This window comes from Martes martes (genome assembly GCF_963455335.1).
Source record: "Martes martes genome assembly, chromosome: 2".
Classification (NCBI taxonomy): domain Eukaryota; kingdom Metazoa; phylum Chordata; class Mammalia; order Carnivora; family Mustelidae; genus Martes; species Martes martes.
Genome location: NC_137889.1, coordinates 37450144 through 37474219, shown reverse-complemented (window position 1 = coordinate 37474219; position 24076 = coordinate 37450144). Strand labels below are relative to the sequence as shown.

General features: G+C 53.2%; 1 protein-coding gene across 2 annotated transcripts in view; it reads left to right on the top strand.

Moving 5' to 3' along the window:
* ANK1 (ankyrin 1) overlaps positions 1-24076 on the top strand; it is a gene marked incomplete at its 5' end in the record, with an annotated part of 208000 nt that overhangs the window by 140758 nt on the left and 43166 nt on the right. For both annotated transcript variants that reach the window (XM_080796212.1, XM_080796211.1), the window contains 20 exons: positions 1055-1153; positions 1695-1793; positions 2755-2940; positions 3949-4047; positions 4512-4610; positions 4919-5017; positions 7065-7262; positions 8614-8712; positions 9110-9208; positions 9740-9838; positions 10893-11090; positions 11653-11751; positions 12180-12278; positions 16282-16479; positions 18702-18800; positions 20430-20528; positions 20765-20863; positions 22081-22173; positions 22625-22697; positions 23461-23484. In XM_080796212.1, coding sequence (XP_080652338.1) covers positions 1055-1153; positions 1695-1793; positions 2755-2940; positions 3949-4047; positions 4512-4610; positions 4919-5017; positions 7065-7262; positions 8614-8712; positions 9110-9208; positions 9740-9838; positions 10893-11090; positions 11653-11751; positions 12180-12278; positions 16282-16479; positions 18702-18800; positions 20430-20528; positions 20765-20863; positions 22081-22173; positions 22625-22697; positions 23461-23484 — 2257 coding nt within the window. The remainder of the gene's footprint in view (positions 1-1054; positions 1154-1694; positions 1794-2754; positions 2941-3948; positions 4048-4511; positions 4611-4918; positions 5018-7064; positions 7263-8613; positions 8713-9109; positions 9209-9739; positions 9839-10892; positions 11091-11652; positions 11752-12179; positions 12279-16281; positions 16480-18701; positions 18801-20429; positions 20529-20764; positions 20864-22080; positions 22174-22624; positions 22698-23460; positions 23485-24076) is intronic.

Genomic DNA, 24076 nt, shown 5'->3' with positions numbered 1-24076 from the left:
GGTGAGGCCACTCTTCTCCCAGTGACAGATGGCCCCAGTGCATGGACTGCGTCTGAAGTCCCTACTTGCCAGGGCTTGAGTTGCCTGAGATGGATTAGCAAGTATTTATGTAGTTTAGTAAATTACATGCCATCTGAACTACAAAAAGATGAGTTTGTTTGAGATCTCTGCTCCTTAAGTAGCAGAGGGACAAGTGGGCCCAGACAGGTCCCATTTTCTCCCGCCTGCCCCGTGGACAGAAGCTGTCGGGGGGAGGCTCCTGTCCTGCCTGCCTCTCACGGAGCTGGGGTGCCAGCGGGGGTCACGTAGGTGAGTCAGAGAATGTGTCTGTGTTCCCGTCCCTGGACATCCGGGAGGCAGGAGGGAGATGGGCAGGAAGCAGCCTGCCGGACCCGAACCCCGTCTAGCAATTGTCAGAGACCCAGCGGATCCGGACAAGAAAACCTGAGTGTTCTAGTCACCCCCTCAGAGCCTGCCCCAGCCCCTTTGCGTCCTTCTGCCCTTCCCTCTCTTCGCCTCTCATTCCTCTGTCCCCCTTGGGCCGGCTCTGGGGGAAGGGTGCCGAGCCTGCGGCCTCTGCCGGCCTCCTTCCCCAGAGCTCCAGACCCGGCGGGGACTCCGCGTGGTCCTGCCGGGTTACAGCTTGTGAGGAGCTGGAAGTCCACGGAGGGCCGGCTCGTCTGGCAAACCTTCCAGGGTGTGTCCTGAGGAACGCCGACTGTCCGTCCGCCGATGACAGAACGCTGCGTCTGCGGGCGGCGGGTTAGGTGTGGGGAAGTGGTTTCTTTGTTCTTTAGCGTGACGTTTTCTGTGTGGAGAACAGGAAGGCTTTTCCTCCCTGGGCTTTCAGTACTATTTCAAAGTGTATAACGGGTCAGGCACACTCATGGGTGTCATCTACCCGTTTTGTCTCATAAAGAAAACCCACTGTCCTCCACCCCAATGCACAGCCTTATTAGTGTTCCCTTAATGGTGACTTTACCTTTGACTGTCACAGCACCGTTGACAGCCTGGTGGGAAACCCGCTCTGCTTCCTCTCCTCCATGTGTTTCAGAAAGGGAACACAGCTCTGCACATCGCCGCCCTCGCTGGTCAGGATGAGGTGGTCCGGGAGCTGGTCAACTATGGCGCCAATGTCAATGCCCAGTCACAGGTAATGGTCCTCTGGGGCCCCGGGCCAGAGGGCGCTGGCCTTCTTCTCCACCTGCATTTCGGTTACACTGTGAGCACACAGTCTAGATTAATCGGCAGTGCGCGTTTGCATGCTTCTACTCTAAGTGTGTTCTAAGAATGAGGTGGTTGATCGTTGTGGACCCCCATCTCTGTTCTGTTAAACCAGCCAAACGATATATCTAGCTCTGGCACGCTTGGGGAGAGAAAGCGTGTTTAGGGGTGGGTGGGATACGGGGACTTCAGAGGAAAGGAGTGAAAATAGATGCTGTGTGTCTGGTGGCAAGAGGCTGATTTCCATGGAGTGTCGCCCCCACTGGTGGCCCTTTGTAATAATCCCAGTAAACCATTTCGAAGCATCAGTGAGTTTTTCCAACCGGGGATGTTGGTGGGGACATGGCCCCGTGGGCTAGGTGAAAACAGGATGAAGAGAGAGCTGTCCTCAGGTTGAGAGGAGTCTGCTCTGGGTTTAGCATCTCTCGTTTTGTGGGTGAATGTTAATGACTTTCACTCTTGGTCTACAGAAAGGCTTTACACCCCTGTACATGGCAGCACAAGAGAATCACTTGGAAGTGGTTAAGTTTTTACTGGAAAATGGAGCTAATCAGAATGTAGCCACAGAAGTAAGTACCTTGGGCAAATGGCCTTCCTGCTGGACGACCCCATGCTCCGGGTGCAGGACACCACTGGGGGTGTGCATCCCTGGGACGTGGCTTGAAAGACTTCCTGTGTCACGATCGGTGTGGAGTGTCATTGTGTGCTCTCTCCCTTCTGCTCACTGTGCTAATCCCGGGCACTGCCGGGCTCTCCGAGGGAGGAAGAGACAGAGAGTCATGGGTCTTGAGGAATGCCCAGACACATACCAGAGAAATGACATCAGACTCAGGCTTGTCCCTCCCACACTAAGCACCACTGAAGGCTGGACCTTAATGAGAAAGGATCCGGCCACAGACCATGAGTCATTTCAGCTCTGGTCCTGAGTTTTGTCATTGACGAAAGGATGAAATTGATCTAGATAGAGCCCAAGCTTCTCTTGACGACTGACATTGTCACACTCAACAGTCATGTGACTTTCTGCTCATTCTTCACCAGCCACGGGATCCTGTGCCCCTCGGCGCACAACCAAGGAGATTGATCACAGTAGCTCGCGATCCAGTCCTCAGGGCCTGGCGTAGTTTCTAGCATTTGCTAGGTGTTACTAACCCTCGTACAATGAAGAAGGGAATGAGCCTCCGCCATGCTGAAGGGTGACAGAGAGGGTAGGCAGGGAAACAGAGGGCAGTAAAAAGCCCTCAGAGCACTCAGTCAGACTGGGAAAAAGTTATAAAGGAAAATGAATGGCTCTGGGCTCTGGGAGATTGTGGAGGAGGAAAGTGGGTCCAAGAAAGGCTTTTGGGAGGAGGTAGCATTGAAACGGAGCTTGACAGATGAAGAGGGCTCTGAATGGTTAAGAGAGGCATTTCAGGCTGAGGGCCTGTCCCGAGCAAGAGCCCTGAGGCAGGAAAGCGTGTGTCCTGCCTGGCCGACAGTGAGTGGGCGGGTGTGGTCAGAGCACATGGAGCTTTCCTCCTTTCCTGTGGCCAGGACGGCTTCACGCCCCTCGCGGTGGCTCTGCAGCAGGGCCACGAGAACGTGGTGGCCCACCTCATCAACTACGGGACGAAGGGGAAAGTGCGCCTACCCGCCCTACACATCGCGGCGCGCAACGATGACACGCGGACGGCTGCGGTGCTGCTGCAGAATGACCCCAACCCAGACGTGCTTTCCAAGGTGAGGGCGGCTCAGCTCTGGACCACAGAGCTGCAGGGGTCACCCCTGGCCGTGCCCTGAGAACGCCCCGTGACCAGGGACGGCCCCAGCCCAGCACACGGAGCACCACCAGCCCCCACCCTCGGCACCTTTGGGTTCCCGCTAGTGACCTGGAGGGGCCCCCCGTGGGCAGCCCCTCTTCAAACCCCCCAGTGAACACCCAGGAAGTGGTGCTTGGTGTCGAGCAGGAAAGGTTCCCGGCGCTCCCAGTCACCCAGAAAAGTATCCGGGGCAGGCTGGTGTGAAACTGGCCAGAGTGGAGCTTTGAGGTCTGGCAGGTGGTGTTCTAGAATTTACCCCCCCTCTTTTCCTGGTGGATCCCTGGTGGAGGAGGGGAGGTGTCCCTATGTGAGGAGATGAGAATGGGGAGGGCTACCTAGGGGCCTAGACCGTGCGCTCGCTGATGTTTTGAGGCACTGCTGATCTGTTGTCTGTAAGTTTGGGCTCCTCTAGTGGGAGTGGATCACCTGAGCTAGTCACATGGCCCCTTCAGCCCACGGTCGCGGGTTTTGTCTAGAAGGCTGCTGACTGGATCAGGCATGCTCTCAGGTTTATGGGACAGAATGATGACAGTGACCCACCAACGGGTCAAAAGGGCCACCTTTGGCCAGCCAGCTGAGTCACCACACCCTTTTAGGGGACTGGAGCCATCTCTAGAGTGAAGATCATGGCCCCCGTAACACTTTTCATTCGTTCATTAACATTTCTTCATAAGTAGCCATTCACGTGAGTGGACCCTGCTGAGTTTGAGGTAATGCTAGTCCGTGGTTTGTCCACGGGAACCATAAAACAAAGAACGGGGGGCCCTCAGAGGTGGCACCCAGCCTTGAATATGACTTGCCACGAGGCAAACTTTTCCATCTCGGGCGCTCGGGCCCTGCCGACATTTCCAGAAATCCTGTCCTTATTCTGAGGTGGAAATGGCAGAGCATGACTTGTGACAAGTTGTCCCCCTCTGTTGTGCCCCAGACGGGATTCACCCCCCTCCACATCGCAGCTCACTATGAGAACCTCAACGTGGCCCAGTTGCTCCTCAACAGGGGTGCCAGCGTCAACTTCACCCCCCAGGTAAGGCCCTCCAGCAGGCCCCGCGCTCGGGCCAGGGCTCTGGGCTTATCAGCCCCTCACTGTGACAACCCCGGTTTCCTCCTCATGGCACGAGTGCCCCCGGGTGAGACAGCCCTGGTGTCTCTTAAGCTCCTCCTTGGTTTGTGTCTGATCGTCTGCTTGTCAGTTTCCATTTGTCCATTCTCGAGGAAGGCTGGAGGGCAGGGCTTTCTTCCAGTCTGTTGTGATGACAGGGCTTAGGAGACAGGGCTTGGCCCAATTGCGGCGATCAACAAGGATGCCGTCATGTCCTCATAGGTTTTGAGATCATTCCTAGGCGAGAAGCATCCTACCCGTAGGCTGAAAGTGGCTTCTTGCATTGCTGCCACCATAGGGCTGGGGGGACACGGGCATGGGGTGCAGAGCCGCTGCCCTGGAGAGGAGGACGTCGCAGCCTGACTGGTTCCTGTTCCTCCCCCTTCCAGAACGGCATCACGCCACTGCACATCGCCTCCCGCAGGGGGAACGTGATCATGGTGCGGCTCCTGCTGGACCGGGGGGCCCAGATAGAAACAAGGACCAAGGTGGGTGCCAGTGAGCTCCGTGGAAGGCTGGGGGGAGAGAGTTCTGCATTTCAGAGTCCCCCTGGCTCTTTGATGGCCCGCTGGTGGCCTCTCTGTGGCCAGTGAGTGGTGGGCCCCCAGCCTCTTGAAACAGCCGTGGCGGGAGCCAAGAGGCAGCAGGAGACACAACGGGCTGAGTTGGAGCCGAGCTGGTCCTGAAGGAAGCATCCGAGCTTCTTGTGGCTGCAGTGGTACTGGGGACAGTCTTCTCTGCAGTGGCTCTGATAGGTGCCTTCGGGGCTTTCTCTTTTGGACTCTGTCTTTTAAAGGATGAATTGACACCTCTCCACTGTGCAGCTCGGAATGGGCACGTGCGAATCTCAGAGATCCTGCTGGACCATGGGGCACCCATCCAAGCCAAAACCAAGGTTCGTGCTTCCCTTCCGAGAGGAGCATGCTTTTGGCAGGGCTCCAGGTCAGGCCCACCCAGGATCAAATCCCATCACTAGAAAACAGAGATGCTAATACTACTAACTGAACCATCGTGTTGTGTACCCCAATGCCTGTCCCACGGGAGACACTCGGTATAGCTCTAATCATTAGCCAGATCGGGCGTGGCCCTCTTTTTCTCTAAAGGGCCGTACAGTCAATATTTTTAGGCTCTGCAAGCCATGATCTCCTTTGCAACAATTTAACTCTGCCATTGTAGTAGGAGGGCAGCCATGGATAATATGCAAACTAGCAGTCGTATTCCAATAAAACTTTATTTACAAATACGGGCAGCAGGCCAGTCTTCACTGAGCGTTGGGAAGTATGGCATGACCTTTGTGTCAGTCTCTGAGTGGCGGCTAATGCTTAGCTTGCTTGGGCTGGGGTAGCAAAGTGCCTCATGCTGGGTGGTTTGAACCACAGCAGCCCATCATCCCACCGTTCTAGAAGCTGGGAATCTGAGAGCAGGGTCATTAGGCCTGGTACCTTCAGAGGTTGTGAGGGGGAATCTGTTCTAAGCCTCTCTCCTGGCGTCCAGTGGTTGCTAGCCATCTTTGGCATTGCTTCGGCATCACCCTGACCTCTGCCTTCCTGTCCACATGGTGTGGTTTCTGTGTGTGAGTGTCTGTGTCCAAACTTCCCCTTTCTATGAGAACAGCACTCATATCGTATTCGGCCCCCGACGGAAGACCTCATCGTAACTAACGACATCTGCAGTGACCTGATTTCCAAATAATGTCACATCCTGAGTACCTGGGGTTAGGACTTGAACATGTGAATTTTGAGATGACACAATTCAACCTGTAACACAGATACTAGCTGTCATGCAGCCTGGTTGTGGGTCTCCCTTGCTGAAAATCTTTTCATGCTCCCTTTCTGAAAGCTAACATCCCAGTGCCTGAGCTCACAGATTGTCTTGATGCTGCTCCTGCCTGCCCGGAGCCCAGCTCCGTGCCCCCGTCAGGCGTGGCCCTCCTGCACCTCTAACTGCATAGGTAGAGCTCCCCAAGTTCCCGAAGGATCGCTGCCTCTGTGATCCAGTCTGCACTGCTCCCTTTGCTAAGAGATTCTTCCTTTTCTGTCTTCCTAGAGAAGTCCTAGCTCTGGGCCACCTCCTCCTGAAAGCCTTTTCTCCCCATCCTCCCTCCTGGAAACTCTACCCTCCAGTGGACCTCTGTGCTTTGATCTTGCCTTCCCTGCTGTTTAGAGCACTGAATCGCAACAATGTGTCTGTTTCCACCTCTTTTGCCTGTGGGTGCACAAGCTTCCTTCCACCAGGGATTATGTCTGTTGTCTTTTGTTTCTCCAGAGCTTAACCCATACCTGGTGCTCATTAATCACTTAGTAAATATTTGTTGAATTAATGTGTGAAGGATTGAGTGAAGAGTCTCCTTTGTTTTTAATGTTGGTTTTTTGTTGTTGTTGCTTTTTCTTTAAGAGATTGCTACCTAAGGAAGAGTGAAAGTCCTTAATGAAGTTGTTCAAGTGATGTGTGTGTGTGTTAGGAGAGAAGAAGAGAGGGATCTAGATCCAAGTTCTATGTTGTGGTCATTCGTTCATTCAAAAGCACATAAACGGACCGCTTTGTGTGTCTCGTGCTCATATGGGGATTGTGGGGCCTATGAGAGATGGAAGGCACAGTCACTGATCGGAAGAGGCTGATAAGTATGGAGACACGCCCCTGACAAGTTAATTACAGACACAATTCAGCAAATCCACGAGGAGTGTCCGCGTGAGTGGGATGGATAAAGAAAAGCCCACAGAAGTCTCGGGTGGTCAGAGAAGGGTTCCCGGAAGAGGCCAGCCTGGCTGGAGCTGGCTTGGAGGATTTGATGAGGTGGGGAATGTAATCAGAGCCCGGCAGGAGCACCTGGGCCACGTGGAAACATCGTGTAGGGAAGAAGAAGGACGTGAGGTTGGAATCATCGCCTTGAATTTCTGTGTTCATTTCCTTTGTATCTTGCTTGTTTCTCCCTCTTCTCCCAGAACGGCTTATCCCCCATTCACATGGCGGCTCAGGGAGACCACCTTGACTGTGTCCGACTTCTATTGCAATACAACGCAGAGATAGATGACATCACCCTGGACCATCTGACCCCCCTCCACGTGGCAGCCCACTGCGGCCATCACAGAGTAGCCAAGGTCCTTTTGGATAAAGGAGCCAAACCAAATTCCAGAGCCCTGGTGAGTGGGAGGCTACTAGAGACGATGTCAGAGGGGCAAAGGCCAAGGGAAGCAGGACCAGAGTTGCATGGCTGAGCCTGGTGGGAAGGGCACATGTCGGTGACTGGAGGTACCCCCGAGACTAGGGCCCGGAAGGTGGTGGCACCGGCTAGGGCCTGGGGGACATGGCAGCACAGAGGCAGGATGGTAAACTTTCCACTCTCCATTCGGCACCCTGATGACAGGCTGAGGTCAGCGGTGGGGGGAGGGGGATCAGGCCCCGGAGACCTCACTAAGAAGCAGTGTCCGTGGTGTGTGTGTGGGTTGGGGCGCCACCCCTCTAGGCCAGCCTGGGGCTGCAGTACAGTGATTCCTTCTAGGCTACCTGGCTTTGTTATCTACTTCGGTGGCTGAATGACATGGGCCAAGCTAAGCATCCTTCCTCTGCTCCCAGGTGTAGAGTTTTCCTAGTGCTGGTATAGAAAGGAGTTCTCGCCTAAAGCGAGTTCCCTCCTAGGACTGGGAGTCCTCTCCCTCTTGCTCCAGGCCGGGCGTTCCAAGGGCAGTGTCAGGGATCTGGTGGAGCCAGAGCTCTGCACAGAGCATGGCCTTGACCGCCATCTCCTCTCTGCCCACTCCCACAGGGGAGACTTCAGAAGACAGGGGAGATTCCAGGTCTTGCAAGGGTGGCTCCTTCAGAAAGCTTTCACTGAGCTCTTGCCGCACGCCAGGGACAATTCTGGGATAGCGGGGGCATTTCTCAGCCTCAGCGCTATTGTCATTTTGGGTCTGATATGCCTGGTAGGACGTTTAGCAGCATCCTTGCCCTTCCTCCCCCGGGGTTGAGTGCCTTCTCCACTGGTGATGACAGTCAGCAGTGTCTCCAGACATTGCCAAATGCTGTGGGGGGGAGGGGTGCGACAAAATCCCCTCCCCCAGATTGGGGAACCCTGGCCTGTGGGAGTAAAGCCCTGGGAAAAAACAAAGAGACAGAAACAAACAAATAAAACTCCCGACAGAGCTGCTATCCCGAAATCCACTTTACTAAAAATGATCCATGGTTTCAGGGGAGAGGAAACAGGATTTGCTTCACAAAAAGTGCTCTTGATTGCCAGTTTCCCCTGAAGGAAACTGAAAACAGCAGGCCCTTTTAGCGCCTCCAAAAATATGATTAATTAAAAAAAAAAAAAGGGTTTACGAACAACTTCTTCAGGAACGTGCTTGGTGCAGAAAGTGGGAGCCGCCGGCCTCTCGGGTGACGGTCACTAGCCAATCGTCCAGGCAGGGGCAGTGGGCAGAGGCAGTTTGGGGGGCCCCTCAGGCTCGTCTTATAAGTTCCTGCTTGTCTGTCTCCCTATGTGTGGGGCCGCAGAATGGCTTCACCCCCTTACATATTGCCTGTAAGAAGAACCACATCCGTGTCATGGATCTGCTGCTGAAGACGGGGGCCTCCATTGACGCTGTTACTGAGGTAGGAGAACTCCACAGATGGGCAGAGGCTCCCTGCCCATGGTCTTCCTCCAACAGCTTTCTGGAGAGTTGTTCTTTTTAGCTATGCGTGTGAGTTCAGACTGCTTGAAGGAACACATTGGGTGACCGAGACGAGGGAATGTGTGTCGAGTTTCAGGGAGCTTTCCAAGATCAGATGCATGTTTTTGAGTTGCAAAGCAGACAGAATCACCCTGCAGTGATTTTTTTTTTTTTCCTCCAGCCATTACTCTGAAAGCAAACCCATCTCATTGAACTCCCTTTGCTTGGAAAACCATTCTGGAGCCTCTAGAAACAAGAAAGTAGATTCATCTGGCTTTCTCTTCTTTGTAGGAGCAGGAAAGGCTCCTCTGTTCTCATTCCTCTCTTGTGTGTTCCAGTCTGGCTTGACACCTCTCCACGTGGCCTCCTTCATGGGGCACCTGCCCATCGTGAAGAACCTTCTACAGCGGGAGGCATCACCCAATGTCTCCAACGTGGTAAGCCCGTGGGGAGAGTAAGGGCTCGGTCCTCTGACTGAGAACTCGGAGGGGAGATGAGCTCCTGATCCTGAGATCACCTCTCCGGGGAGAGAGCTAGAATTCTCACAGTAGGAGAGCCTTCGGGTTTGGGGAGAATATGTGTAGGTCTTGAGCCGTTCCCAGTTAAATTCGTCACACATCTGTCAGTCCTAGGAGTTTTCTTTTAGATAGTAATTTGGGAACTTCTATAAGTGTTTCTGGGAATGCATTTATAGTTTTTAACACTCATCAGCTCTGAGGTTTGCTTTGAAAGTATACGTAGAAGACACATGTGCGCGCGCACGCACGCGCGCACACACACACACACACACACACACACACACACCAGGTGTCACCAAGCTAAAGGCTAAAGTAGCTGCTTGTTGGAGCAGCTCCACCTCTTGGACGAGAACCCAACAAGTTACCCCAGGTTGGCACTTTGGAACTCCGCGTGTGTCCTTTTGGAAACTCGACACGGGTTAACATTTCTTTAATTCTGTGGTTTTACAGAAAGTGGAGACCCCGCTGCACATGGCAGCCAGAGCAGGACACACGGAAGTAGCCAAATATTTGCTCCAGAACAAAGCCAAAGTCAATGCCAAGGCCAAGGTGGGTTCTGGAGGTGGGAGGGACCCTGGGGTATGAGCAATTCCAGGGCCGTGAGGAGAAATCCTTCCTTATTAGAGGCCTGTGGCACAAAGGTTCCTCGCCACGCCCACAGGGGTTGTCCTGAACGCTCAGGTTCTGCTTTGCAGGGGTTCTGAGGAGGCCGAGGGTATGTCTGCGTCAGAGCTGTCCTAGTCGTTAGGATAATGAAGGCCCAAAGAGCATGGCGGCCTGCAGGGTTTAGGGGCCGAGAGCGTTTCATGGCCGTCACAGTCGTGGTATAAGAAGAGAAGCAACTTTTTGGAGAATACGTTACCACTGAAAACCAGTCAGGAATTACTTGATCTAAAAAATGGAAGATGCCCCCTTGTTGGAAAAATATTCTCAAGGGATTGGGCGAGTGAGCAGTGAGAATTGCTACTGAATTTGCAAGGCGATTGGCTTTGACCGAGATTGGGTTTTCTACTCTTCCCGTGACAGAGGCTCTGTTTAGAGTTAGAACCATGGTTTGTGTCTGGGCCGCGCACAGGGACCCTGGCACAGAGACCTTAGCCTTGAACCCCTTCAGCATTGAGAGGAGGAGGAGCAAGGGTGGGAAGAAAACGTCATCTCTGCCCTTTAGCAGTTGGGGCTCCCGCGGCCCCATTCAAGCAGAAAGGCAGGTGTCCCCTCCGATGTGACTTGGGAGACAGGAAGAGTGCCGGTGACGCTGTATGAAGCATTTAAACCCACTGCCTTCTTGATCCTAACCAGAGCCCCATGAGGTAGATTACTGTTCCCATTTTACAGATGGAAAGGCTGAGCCTTTAGGCAGTTCAGTAGAAATAACCCCCACCTTGTAAGGGTACAAGTTAGCAGGGTAGTTGTAGGATTAAATGAGAGAGCGCATTTGTTTCTGTAACTCACATGCCTGATTTGAATCCCAGCTCTTCACCTTCCAGCTGTGTGACCTTGAGAAAGTCACTTACCCTTTCCGGGCCTCACCCTCCTTCTTGGTAAAGTGACTGGATTAAGACACCTTGTATTCCCTGTTCTTTGTTTTCCCTTTGGGTTCCAGGATGACCAGACCCCGCTTTACTGCGCGGCTCGCATCGGTCACGTAAACATGGTGAAGCTTCTGCTAGAAAATAACGCCAATCCCAACCTGGCCACCACTGCCGGGCACACTCCCCTGCACATTGCAGCCCGGGAGGGCCATGTGGAGACGGCCCTGGCCCTTCTGGAAAAGGAAGCATCCCAGGCATGCATGACCAAGGTACAGCCTCCTTCCTCCGGTTCCCGAGAGGCAACTGGCTAGTCACTGCTGGGCCTGGGGTGTGGGATGGGCATTCCGGCCTGGTTCTCTTTGTTGCCTGGATGATGCTGAAAGCAGCTGGGAGGGCCAGCACCCCCAGACTGGCCACCATCTGTGAGCCCAATGGGCTGTCCTTCCCTAGAAAGTTGGTAAAACTGTCATTTCTCATCCACCCACCAAGGCTTCATCCCTTTATCAGGGACCAGCTTTTAGCTCTAGACAAATCAGGTTCCAGAATATGAGAAGGACTAAGACTCAGCCCTTGCCTCCACTAGCTAGCAGTGGAATAACAACACAGGGTGGTTTCATGGGTTATCACTAGCCATGCAGGTAGCAGGTAGGAGAGGAAATCTGCTGATTTCTGGGGCCTCGGCCTCTGGGAGAGATTGTGATAGCCTTTACGTGCTTGGTGTCTCCATGCCGGTGAGGGTGGGATGTCTCCTTTGCCACTGGCTCTTGCTCTCTGCGGGGGACAGCTTTCTCGCCCCCCCCCCCCATTCTGACGGCCTGTGTTTCTCCTCAGAAAGGATTTACCCCTCTCCATGTGGCGGCTAAGTATGGGAAGGTTAGAGTGGCCGAGCTGCTGCTGGAACGGGACGCACATCCCAACGCTGCCGGAAAAGTGAGTTTGAACTTCTCTCCCTCTCTCAGCTCCGAGGCCAGAGCAAAGGGTACACTCCACTGCTTGTGCCTCTTGTGTCCGTCTTCTGAATGGGCAGCCCTCTAGGGGGAAGGGGCTGTGGCAGGACCGTCTTTCTGACAAAGGTCTGGTGCTCTTAGAAAAGCCTGGTGGCCTTCTCTGAGCAGGGGTGTGGATGATGCTGCTCCCCCCAACCCATGCCCTGCAGAACAAGGCGGGGGCCCCCAGGTCTGGCAGGGTATGCTCTTGCGTGACTTCAGATCAAGACTGGGTTTGGAAGGACGTCTAACCAGATCGTACGATGTATAAAAGAATATATACAGAGCCCCAGACGGTGCTGCCGATAACCGAAGGGAAAGTGGAAAGCCAGCTGGGCGAACGCTGTTGTCTCTGTGTTCTTGTCCCTGCAGAATGGCTTGACTCCCCTGCACGTGGCCGTCCATCACAACCACCTGGACATCGTCCGGCTGCTGCTTCCCCGGGGCGGCTCCCCACACAGTCCTGCTTGGGTAAGCCCGGCCCCCGGTCCACACACCGGGGGTTCCAGGCCCAGACTTTCTCTGAGCCTGGGGCCCCTGCAGGGCAGCACCCCCCCCCCCGCCCCCGGCTGCTGCCCCCTTTGGGAATGGCTGTTCCAGGAGCAGCTGGAGGGCTTTCGTGTTTTGCTTTCATGTTTACCTCTGAGATCTCGCCTCCTTCCCACAATCGTTACCTGCAGTAACTGCTGCTATTTGGAGATGGGGAGCGGGGTGGGACGTGGCTAACACTTCTCAGCAACAGGTTACCTCACAGAGGTGGGATTCGTGTGACACAGCAAATGGGTTCCCCAAACCACGGCACTTCCGCCGAGCTCTGTCAGCCGAGTCCTGGCAGCTGGCTGTCCAAGGTCAGCGTGTCCAGGCATCTCCAGGGCCGGCGGGCCCTGCTCGCAGGTTCGGACTCCATGTGGTGCTGGCAGCACAATGGCCCCAGTCTGAGAAGTAGCCAGGGTTGCGGGGGAACCTGCCAGAACCTTGAAGCAGGGGGCCTGTTTCGAGTGGGAATAGTCACCCCCAAATGTATTTCCTGTATGAGTTCAGACTTGGAAATCAAGGTGTTTTTGTAACAAGGCACACCCATGTATACGACCTGGTGGACATGAGGCTGGTGTGCCTGCCCCTGAAGGACACTGCCCCGGGGAGCGGGTTCATTGCCTCTCAAGGGAACCAAGTAAAGGGAGTTGGCTGGGCTTGCTTATGTAAGATCAGACTTGGGGGGCGGGGCCCCAGTACAAGGTGAAGGGATAAAGCTGGACGTGGGGATCATTTTGGGGGACAGGTTGCCCTGTGTGGGACCAGAGAGTGGACTGAGTTAGTCTGTGAGGGGCGAGGGCTGGTGGCCAGCAGGGGAGGAAGGGGGAGGGGAGAAGGCAGAACTGACACAGAGGACACCCCCATGATCCCTGCACTCGCTTGGGGAGCTCCCTACAGGGCAGCCTAGACTCAGAAAACCAGCATAATTTCAGGGAGAGCACCCCCCAGTGCTCAGCCTTGTGGCAGGGGGAGCCTGGGGCGGGGGGGTGGGGGGGCTGGTGTGTGATGACAGCTGACACCTGCTGACTTCAGTGGGAACGCAGCCCAGCCCGAGTCGGGGAAGATCAGCGCGGGCCTTCAGTTTGTCTTCCCTCCTCAGAACGGATGCTCATCTGAATTTTCCAGCATCACTCTGCCGGAGACACAGCGTCTCCCAGACACCTCTGTCTCCTTGGGCTCCTGTCCCCGCGGTTGTAGCAAGCCCACATCACTGTGTAGACGGAGCACGCGGCCCTGCTAAGATGTGGCTTACTCCTGCCTCTAAAAATAAAGAGACGGACTCCCTGCCTCCTCACTCCCCTCCTTATATAAAAGAAACTGGGGCCAGGTTCATGGTATTTAAAAAGAACCTTCTCCGAGTACAAACCTTGTACAGATGGGGTTTGTTTCCATGGCAAAAAATAGTTTCCCAAGGAGTCTGGCAATTTTGTAGAATTTCACATGCACATCTCTGTGCACCCAAACCAAACCCTCCCCCTTCTAATTTTGATGCTAATGTTTTAACATTTAGGCAGATTTCTTTCCAGTGTGCATGCTTCAGGATGAGCTCATTTCCTTGGGGAAGTAGACCTTTTCAGGGCACACAGCTCTCCCTAACCTCTCTGCCCAGTCGCCCCTTGTCCTTGTCACCTACAGGAGGTCGTTCATTCCCTTTAATCCTGCTTTTTGGGAAGTACAGAGGGGGTAGTCTCTGTTCTGAGACCGCCAGCTGCTTCTGTATGTCAGTTTTAACCCAGGGTCACCTTGTCAGGACTGGGTGCTGCTTTTGCCAGCGCGGACACCCGCAGCTGCCCGAGGGACCTGGACCGCTGATTATGCTGCCGTGAGGCTCCTGCTACTTGCTCCAGGTCCTCCCTTTGTCAAAACAAGTCCCAATAACCGTTGCTTTCATGCTGTGGATGCTTTCTACAGACTGGGCACTGGCTAGAGCTTCAGCTCCACCCCCACCCCAGTTCCTCCTGTGAACGGCACTGAGAGGCAGGCGTTCGCTGATGCTCCCCTTACAGAGAGAGTGACCTCCTTTTGGGGAGGGCTCCAAATCTCAGGTTCCAGGCAGCCAGCCACACCTCTTTCTTTGCTCTCTGTTGATACAATCCAAACATTATTTTATGTAGTGAACATTAGAAACAAAATGTTGCTCTCATTATGGGAACACAGCTGAAAAAGAATGTATTCTCTTTTTTTTTTTTTAAAAGGAACACTCAAATGAGGTTACATAATTATTGAAAGGAAATTTTTTTTATTCAATTTAATTCTTTGGGTAAATTAACAACTTTTCATTTCCCCACGAAATCCGCTTTTTGAGTGGCTCTTCCCCTGTCCTCCGATGTCATAAAGCTGAAATGTTCCTGTACTGTCAGACCCCTTTTTTCCTCTTTCTTTTCCCGATCAGTGATCCTGGAAGAATCACAAACATTGGTTTGCACGGTTTGAGAGATGGTGGCGGGGAGGTTTGGTTCCCTGAGGTAACCGGGAAAATGCCGGCCAAGGTGGGGAGACCAGATGTCTTATGTCATGTGCTCTGGGATTGGCCGGCATGTGCTTTTGAAAGTCGTGGGTCCTGCTCGGAGGTCCTCAGGCCTGAATGTTAGCAGGGGCCAAAATGGGGTCCCTGGTTCAGCTGCCTCAGCCTCCCTTGGAAACTTGTGAAAAATGCAGAATTTGGGGCCTCTCTAGAACTTCTGAGTCAGAATCTATGTTGGAGCAAGATCTCAAGTGCGTTGTGTCCACATCGTGGTTCGAGAAGCACTCTTCCCGCCGAAAGAGCCTCAGCTCTGGGGTCTGAAGGCCTGCGTGGGTTTCCTGTTCCTTTACTAGGTGACATTGAGTAAGGTACTTAACCTCGCCGAGAGTTGACCTCTTTAGCCACAAAATGAGATAATAATAAAAATGCCTGCCTTACTTACTGTATGAGGAACCACGTAGGCCAAAGGGCTTTTCAACAGTGATGACCGAAGCAGCTTCATCCGTCTGCAGCAGCACAAGGAGCTTTCCCTGGAGTGTAAACCCATGTACTGCTTCCTTCACTGGAAAAGTCTTCCCACAGGGGCGGGGCGGTGGCGGGGGTGGTGCATGTATGTGTATGTATGTGGTGTCATAGTCATTGACTCTGGGCCAGGCTCCTTCATCTTGTCATGGCCTCGGACGTCTTGTAAACCAGTTCACGGCAAAACCGTAGGCAGGCTTATTACTTTTATATCTTTATTTTGGAAAACACCTTCACATAGACTATCCTATTTTACCCATCCAACAGCTGCCAGAAAAGAACAAGTCGGATGTCATTATCCGCTTTCAATGCCTTTTAAAAAGACAGAAGGATGTCTGGAGGTCCCTGGCTCTCCAGTCACCCGGCTAGTTAGCGCGGAAGGAGGACTGATGCCAGAGTCTCGGGTTCCTTGCTGGGGACACCTGTCCTTAGACCAGCAGCCCCGGCCCGCCAGCCCAGGGGGAGCCTGGGGCCCGTTGCACAGGGAGAGAAGAGGGCTCTGATCTTTTTCCTTCCTGAAATGTCTGGGGCGGGGGGCACCGGAACGGTTCTTCCAGACAAGAGCCCTTCATCGACTTGCCCAGGCTTCCAGTTCTGTGAGCTGCCTGCTCGAGTCCTAGCTTTTCCGGTAGCAGAGCACGACCTTCAGAGCAGTCTGGTGGAGCTTGAACTCAGAAAACGGGGTGAGGGGAGGCACAAGACATTTGCTGGCTGGGGAGGTGGGGTGGGGTGCATTCCCTGAGAGCAGTCTCTGAATCAAAGGGATTTGGTTGGTCGGTTGGTTGGTTGACTTTAACTGCTCTCCTTGGTGACTCCAGCTCTGTTCCGTGAGTGTCCAGCCAGCCAGGAAGCTGGCCTCGCCCTCCCTCCGAGGAGGGGACATTTCAGGCGTGCGCTCCTTCTTGTCCACCCAGCATGCTTGTAACCTGCCTCCCGGTGCTGCTTCTGTTGCAGAATGGCTACACCCCTTTGCACATTGCGGCCAAGCAGAACCAGATGGAGGTGGCCCGCAGTCTGCTGCAGTACGGGGCGTCAGCGAATGCCGAGTCGGTGCAAGGCGTGACCCCCCTCCACCTGGCCGCCCAGGAGGGTCACGCAGAGATGGTGGCTCTGCTACTTTCGAAACAAGCCAATGGCAATCTGGGGAACAAGGTAAACACGGCTTCCCAGATCGACCCTGTCGTCTCGGTACTGTCCTCCTAGTAGCTAACCAGATGTTCTCTCTGAATATTGAGCACCTACTGTGCGCTCAGGTTCTGAGTTAAGTGGGGTGTGTGTGTGTGTGTGTGTGTGTGTGTGTGTGTGTGTGTGTAATCCTTACAACAGGCCTGTGTAGGCTTTAGCTCAGTTTTATAAATGAATAAACGGGGTCAGGAAGGTTGCTCACTCCCCAGGTTGCATGACCTTCAGCCTACCTGATACCAGAGCCTTTTCTAGATAGATCGACTCAAGGGTCTGCAAAAAGATTACTATTAAAATCCATAGTACACTTTCCCAGATAGAGGCCAGTGTCTACCTTCAGGAATATAGTAAGTAATCTGGAACTAAATATTCTTCATTTCTTTTTTTTGGTACTAAATATTCTTTTTCTGTGGGGGAATATTTTTAAGTGCCCACCCATATGCTAAACTAGTAGTTCCCACCCCAGGGACTGTTGGTGGGGGAGTACGGGTCCTTCCAAGACTGTGCACAGTATTTTGGGAGGATGGGGAGCACGAGCATTTTTCTAGATGAGCTCGTTCTCATTTTTCTCAGCTTCTCAAAGGAATGTGAGACCCCAGAAAGACCAAAAATCACTTATTTTTTTAAAAGAATGGTTTTATTGAAATATAATTTACACACAATAAAATTCATCCTTTCGAACCGTCCTGTTCGGTGGTTTTTAACATATTTCAGAATCAGGCCGTCGTCACCACTATCTAGTTCCAGAACATTTTCATCACCCCACAAAGAAGCCTCATACCAGTTGGCAGCCACTCCCATTTCCCCCAAACCCCTCTGTCCCCACCAACCACTAATCTGCCACCTCTTTGAATTGGCCCATTCTGGACACTGCATATCATGAACCAATATGAAGAGACATTTCTTTAGATGATAAGGGAACGGTTTCAGAAGGCAGGCATTTTAAGGGTAAGCAGATCTGTTAAAACCCTGTAGATCCATTAGCTCTTTCTGCACAGGTTTGGACAGGCGACCCCCCGGAGGGAACTGTCAGGGCGGACCGTGACGTTGGATTGGGTGCTTGGTTTCTTGCTTGCGCCATGCCGTTTCACGCAGGCTCTGTGAGAAGCCGTGAGGGTGATGGCGATTCCCCACACTGGAGACACCCTCACTCATCCTCACGCCACCTCACACGGGGCGAATTATCGTATCGTCCTAAGAGTCAGGCAGGGTGCCCAGAGACTTGTGACTGAGGCAGGACTCTTCCCTGCCACCCACCCGGCTGCTCTGGCCTCAGCTGGGGAGGGCTCCTGCTCACAGGCCTCTGGGTGGCCGGCAGGAACATGCAGAAGGCCAAGGAGGGTGAGGAGGGAGAGGGGAGTCTCTGGAGAGGGGACGGGTCCTGCCCCCTGCCTCTGACTGAAGAATATCATAGCTCCCTTTGCCTCATCGTGAGGGGAGTGTATTGAGCAGGGTGCAGGGGACGTTCTGGTATGAGTGTGCACGTATCGGGCCTTGTCTCTGGTGCATCTTTATCCTCCTGAGAAAGGTGTGTGAGAACTCCCAAGAATCTGGTGTTGTCAGTGTCAGCAGGATCACCCATTCTGTGACGGCACGGCATGGGCTGTGAGGGACTAGTCACATTTAAATGGCACATTGTGCTTTCCAGTGTGTTTTATCTGTGTTTTCTCACGTGGACCTTATAGGTCAGGGATAGCCTCTATTTTCTAGATAAGGAAAGCTGGGTCTGGAGCTCATCTCAAATCAGGGAAGTAGGGAATGTTATAAATGGAAAGTTCCATAAAGTTTATCTAGTTCAAAGGTCAGCAGATGAGGGCCCATGGGCCAAAACCGGCCCACCACTTGTTGGTGTAAATAAAGTTTTATCAGAACATAGCCGTGCCTGCTTTCCTGTTGGCCATAGCTGCTTTCTCGCTATCACTGGCAGAGTTGGGTAGTTGTGAGAGAGACCTAAGCCTAGAATATTGACCATCTGGCCCTTAGCAGAAAACGTTGCTGACCTCTCATTTAGCTAAACTGCCTCATTTTTTAAAAATAAGGATATGTGGTCCAGAGCCGGAAGAGCTCCGTCCCAGGTCACACAGCTGTTTGGGGGCCACACAGCCTTGTTGGGGTCCTAGCCTCAGGGCTCTTTCACGGTGGCCCAGGATCCTTTACTGGACACAAGGTGATGAACTTCTTTTTCTTTCCAGAGTGGACTCACCCCCCTCCATCTGGTAGCACAAGAAGGCCACGTTCCAGTGGCAGACGTGCTCATCAAACACGGCGTCACAGTGGATGCCACCACCCGGGTAAGGCAGGCAGCTTGTGCGTATGTCCCCGTGGGCTTGCCCTCCCTCCTCCCCTGTGCAAGCCCCTCATCCTGCCTGGCGCCGGCCTCCCTCCCACATCAGGGGCAGCCCGTCTGCAGAGCTTTGAGACCCCAAGGGCTCAGCAGCCCATTCTTCTCTGCCACTTCCCAGGGGCAGCAGTGGGGGCTGAAGACACTGATCCGGATGATCTTACTCTCTGGTGGGGAACTTCGAAGTTTGCTTAGACCTTTGAACCTCTATAGTGAGAAACTAAGAGGAACATTTAATCGTGATTCTTTGACCTGTCCTACATGAACAGCGGGTCAAAATGTCAGGCTTGTGTGGATTCGCTTGGAAATTCAGCGCCTTTTATTCCAGCAGTTAGTTAAATTGAGTTCAACTTTGTGTGAACCACTTCTTTGTGAGGAGCTCTATGGGGCAGCTGAGGATAACGGAATGCACAACACACAGTGGGGGGTGGGGACCCCGCCTGGAGGACCCTCAGTCCAATGTGGAGGGGACAGTAGGAGGCTGGGAGGGACCGCTGGTCAACCATGTGATGCTGAAGTCTCTTTGAGAAAGATCTAGCAACTCCTTGATTCCCAACTGTCTGCAGCTTCACCAGGAATCTGCTTAAAACCCCACAATGTGCAGGATCTTAGAGGCTTTTGTGATCTTTTGGGGTCCTGCATGAGAGATCCTACACTGTGAGTTAGAACTGGGGGTCCCAGGGCCATAATATTGCTTGAGGTCCAGCCTGCAGGGTCTGTTTCAGGATGGTTTCTGGGATCTGGAACCAGCAACCTGGGGACACTTAGGACATAAGGGCTCAGGGAACCTTGGCTTGCCTGCTTTTAGGGAAGCACCCAACCACTCAGCAGAACGGATTCCTTGAAAATGAGCTCCTTCGCAGCCTGAGCTCCAGTCAGTCAGCAAATACCCCGAAGCTGCTTGTTTCAGGCAATGACCAGTTCCTATAAATTCCATTACAACTCAGTAACCTGGACAGGCTTTGTGGGGTTTTCGGACAGCGGGATCTCACCTTTCTAGTGGAAACAAATATGCTTTTGTCTGGGTCGGCAACAACCTCTGTGCGACCGTGTGTCCCTGCCAGACCCCCCTCCCCAGCGGACGGCCCGATGGCAGCTCTCTCCCTCTGGACTGACGTCCCCTAGCTCCTGTTACCTGTGACTCCCCGGCTTTGCCTGCTGCCTCCTCACACCTCTTCTCTGTCTCTCCCTGTACATGCTGCCTTGGATTGTGGGCCCCGCTTTCTCTCTACACTCATTCTCGTCTGCAGGATTTGCACCTCACATGGGCGTCTTCTCACCTAGACCTCCTCATGGGGCTCAGGGTCCGTTTTCCAGTCGCCTACTTGGCATCTACACTTGGCACTCGCAGGCATCTCAGACTTCATTTGTCTGAAACCAAGCCGTGTTCCTTCCCAGGCTGGTGGTGTCCGGCAGCACGGCTCGCACCTTGTGGCAGCTGCCAGCCTTCCAACGGGCTTCCCTGACCATCCTCCCTTTTAAGGAGCCGTTCTAAGGACGGCAATAATGCCCAGCCACAGTGGCTTTGGGGATGCCCGGCAGCCCCCCTGCTCACTCATCCTCACTGCTTGCTTTTCAGATGGGTTATACTCCACTCCATGTGGCCAGTCATTATGGAAATATCAAGCTGGTGAAGTTTCTGCTGCAGCACCAGGCAGACGTCAATGCCAAAACTAAGGTGTGGGAACACTGGAAAACCAACCTCTATACTTCTTAAGGGCCAAATTAGGTGCAGTCAGAGTTACCCTGGGTGTGCCTGGAGCTCTGCCACAACGTTAAGCTTTGACCCTTGAGGTGGAAATGGGGAAAATCCATGTTTTTGTGGGTTGCACCTGGAAGACAGTTCTGTAGTATGTGGGAAGTTCTTTCTCTCCTAGTTAGTTTATCCTGCCAAAATGTCACCTCGCTTTACAGCAAGGATACAGTCCTTTGCACCAGGCGGCCCAGCAAGGACATACAGACATTGTGACACTGCTTCTCAAAAATGGTGCTTCCCCAAACGAGGTCAGCTCGGTAAGTACCCACCAATTTCCTCAGTTTGGAAAACCACTCTCACGGGTGGCCCTGATAGACCCCTGTTAACCACAGAGGTTTGGCCTCGCCTTACTGCCCATCTGGGGCCTGGATGGGCTGCAGCGAACTGTAGGTTCTAGTGAACTGTGGGTTATCTTTTTTTTTTTTTTTTTGAGAGATAGAGCTTGAGTGTTTGAGTGGGGAGAGGGGCAGAGGGAGGGGGAGAAGCAGACTTGAACTGAGGACCCCGAGATCATAACCTGAGCAGAAGGCAGACACTTAACCAACTGAGCCACCCAGGCACACCTGTAGGGTATCCTTTGAAGTACCATTTACCCTCCCCCTTTTACCTTTATTTCAATATTACCTTTGAAACTCTTCCCGTAGTATGTGAAGCTGCTGTCGGCATAGTACGTGTGAGCACAACCAAACGTCTCGGGGGTTTCCGGCTGTTTGGGGGCTTCAGGGTGGTCTTTGGTGTTGCGATCATAGTTGAGTGGGACTTCCTCATCTGACACCATGAAGGCTTTTCTAGATCTTCCCCACGGCCACTTCTAGCTCTGAACGCATATGGATCTTTGATTGGAAATGTGGCTGGAACTCGAGAACTCAAAAGAAAAATAAAGCCTCAACATCAATTTACTTCCACGCAGCTCTGTCTCTTCAAATCAGAGTGGAAAATACTCCCCTCCCCTGTTCCTGGTGATTGTGATTTCTGATTGGCCTGAACAGGTCACTGAAGTGTGTGCAGGTTATTTTAAGTCTCTTGACGCTCAGTCACTGGCACCCAAAGAACTGGTGCCGGGAGCAGTGAGCAGCATTGCTCTTCACGTTCGTATTCCAGAATCTTCCAGAACTGCATATGGTGCCTTCCGGACCCATTCCTTCCGGATGATTTGGTTCCCTCTTGGCAGTTCTGGGCAGGTCCTGGCAAGATTTCCCCTGTTCTCATTTCAAAACTCCCGCGCTCAGTGCTAGATTTAAAGGACCACTTTTCTCCCCTCTCCCGAACGGGTCTTTGCGAGCGTGGTTGCTAACGCCTGTCTGGGCTCACGCATGCGCAGGGGCCTTGCTCCGGGCTCCGAGGCCCACAGCGCGCCCACCTAGACCTTTCCAAGCAAGGAGAACGGGAGTGTGGTCTGTGCAAAAGGGGCAGTGCTTGCCCCCCAGAGTCCCTTCCTTGTCTGATCCCACCCTCTCTCTGTTGTCTTCCCCAGAATGGAACCACACCTCTGGCAATAGCCAAGCGCTTGGGCTACATTTCTGTCACAGACGTGCTCAAGGTGGTCACGGATGAGCCCAGTTTTGTGGTACGTCAGCATCTCCACTGCACCCCCAGACACAGGCGGCCTGACAGACAGGCGCCCCTGTGGGTTATTCCGGGAAGAGGGAAGAGGAGCGCGTTCTGGGGACAGGGCAGGAAGCACCAGGCCCGCTCGGGGCGGGGACCGCAGGGACAGTGTTCTCCATCACGCGGAGTTGTGCTGCCACCTAGTGGCGAGAAGAGTTAGGGCTGTGAGCGGACGAGGGGGCAAAGGGCAAGATTGGGGTGGGGGGGGAGGCAGCCGAAGGTGTAGGTGCCTGTTTGTGCCCTTGCCAGACGTCAGCTGTCAAGCGGAGGGCAAAGACGAACCTCCTTTCCCACCTCCTTCCTGCCTCCACAGTTATAACCCGGCAATTCCGTATTCGGTAATTCAGCTGGATCCCTGAAAGGGCCCACTCTTCCGTCTGGGTTCTATTCTCTGCTTTTTCTCAATTTAGTTAACCAGTGACAAGCATCGGCTGAGTTTCCCTGAGACGGTAGATGAGATCCTGGATGTCTCTGAAGATGAAGGTAAAGTCTGGGATTAACAAAAAGCTGGGGGGGGGAGGCAAGTCAGACTGAAGGGAGCACAGTGGGGGGGGGGGGCGGTGCGCCCTCCCTCGCAGGGGGGCTTCAAGCTACCTGCCCTCCCGCACACCCTCGGTTGGCCGGTTGGTATCAAAGCCAGAGAGAACCGCTTTTTAACGATGGTGACTGTTATCAAAACTACTCCTTTAGTGTAACTTGAGGAGAAGCAACAATTGACATCTTGGAGATTAAAAAATGAAATTCCGTGAAGTTTCATAAATATATGTGTTTATGTATGTAATACATGGGGTACAATTCCATTCAGATCAACTCTCAGACTGTAAAGAACTGCGATGAAATTTCGCCTGAGATTTTCCTTGTGCTTTGAACCAATGACAAGCTATTCGTTTAAATTCTGTAAGAATGTTTTCTTAGGACGTTACTCTTCTGACCCCCTAGTGGGTCTGTAAGCTTTGGAGCGTATCCGTCTTATGGAATGACTTGAGTTCCAGCTTCTGTGGCCCACAGAGTGCTTGTGGTATTTCTTCCTGCCCCACATAAGCCCATCTCCTCACGGAAGTCTGAGGGGACCCCGTGTGATGTAAAATCGTGGGGTCGGTCTGGATTCTCCCTCCAGCCCCTGGCGATATAACGCTGTCCTGGAGATGATTAAGGCCCCTGTTGTGTCCCCTTTAATGATATGCCTCTTGATTTAACTGATTGCAATCCTGTCCTTTCTTAAACTTGGCTCTTCTTTGCTTTCCAGGAACTGCTCATATAACTGTAATGGGTATGAAACACTTTCTGTTCCCTGTGGCCCTTTCTCACGACTGCATTCCACCCTAAACAATCCCAGCTCTCACTAACCCATTCCTGCTTTCCACCCTCCTCTGATGGCTAACAGTCTGGAGCCAGGAGCTTGACTCTAACAGGAGATATACACCCGTAAGATCCATGCCCAGGCGGGTGGCTCCCGCCTATCCATTTCCGTGTCTGTGCCCATGCCACCGTGTTCGTGATCATGACTGCATGAGCCGTTCTTCCATTCTGTCAGCTCCAGATCCCAGAGCCGGGCCACTCACCACCAAGTGACAGGAAATGACACTGCAAAGTCGAGGGCTCCCACTCCTGTCCCAGCAAGGAGAAAGAAACAAAGAGGCAGCCTGCCTTGCAGACGTAGCTTGAATCTCTTGGGAAGGGACTTAGGAAACAATGAGGTTTTGGCTGCCGTGATTGCCAAGAACCCGAGAGCCCATGGGTTCAGTCCCACCGTAGCTGATCCTTTCGTAGCGCGCCGTGTGGCAAAGGACAGGATCAAATCTTTCCTTGGTATCTGCGTACCCTGCGAGGCCTGCTGTGAGGGGCAGCTTGTCAAGCCAAGA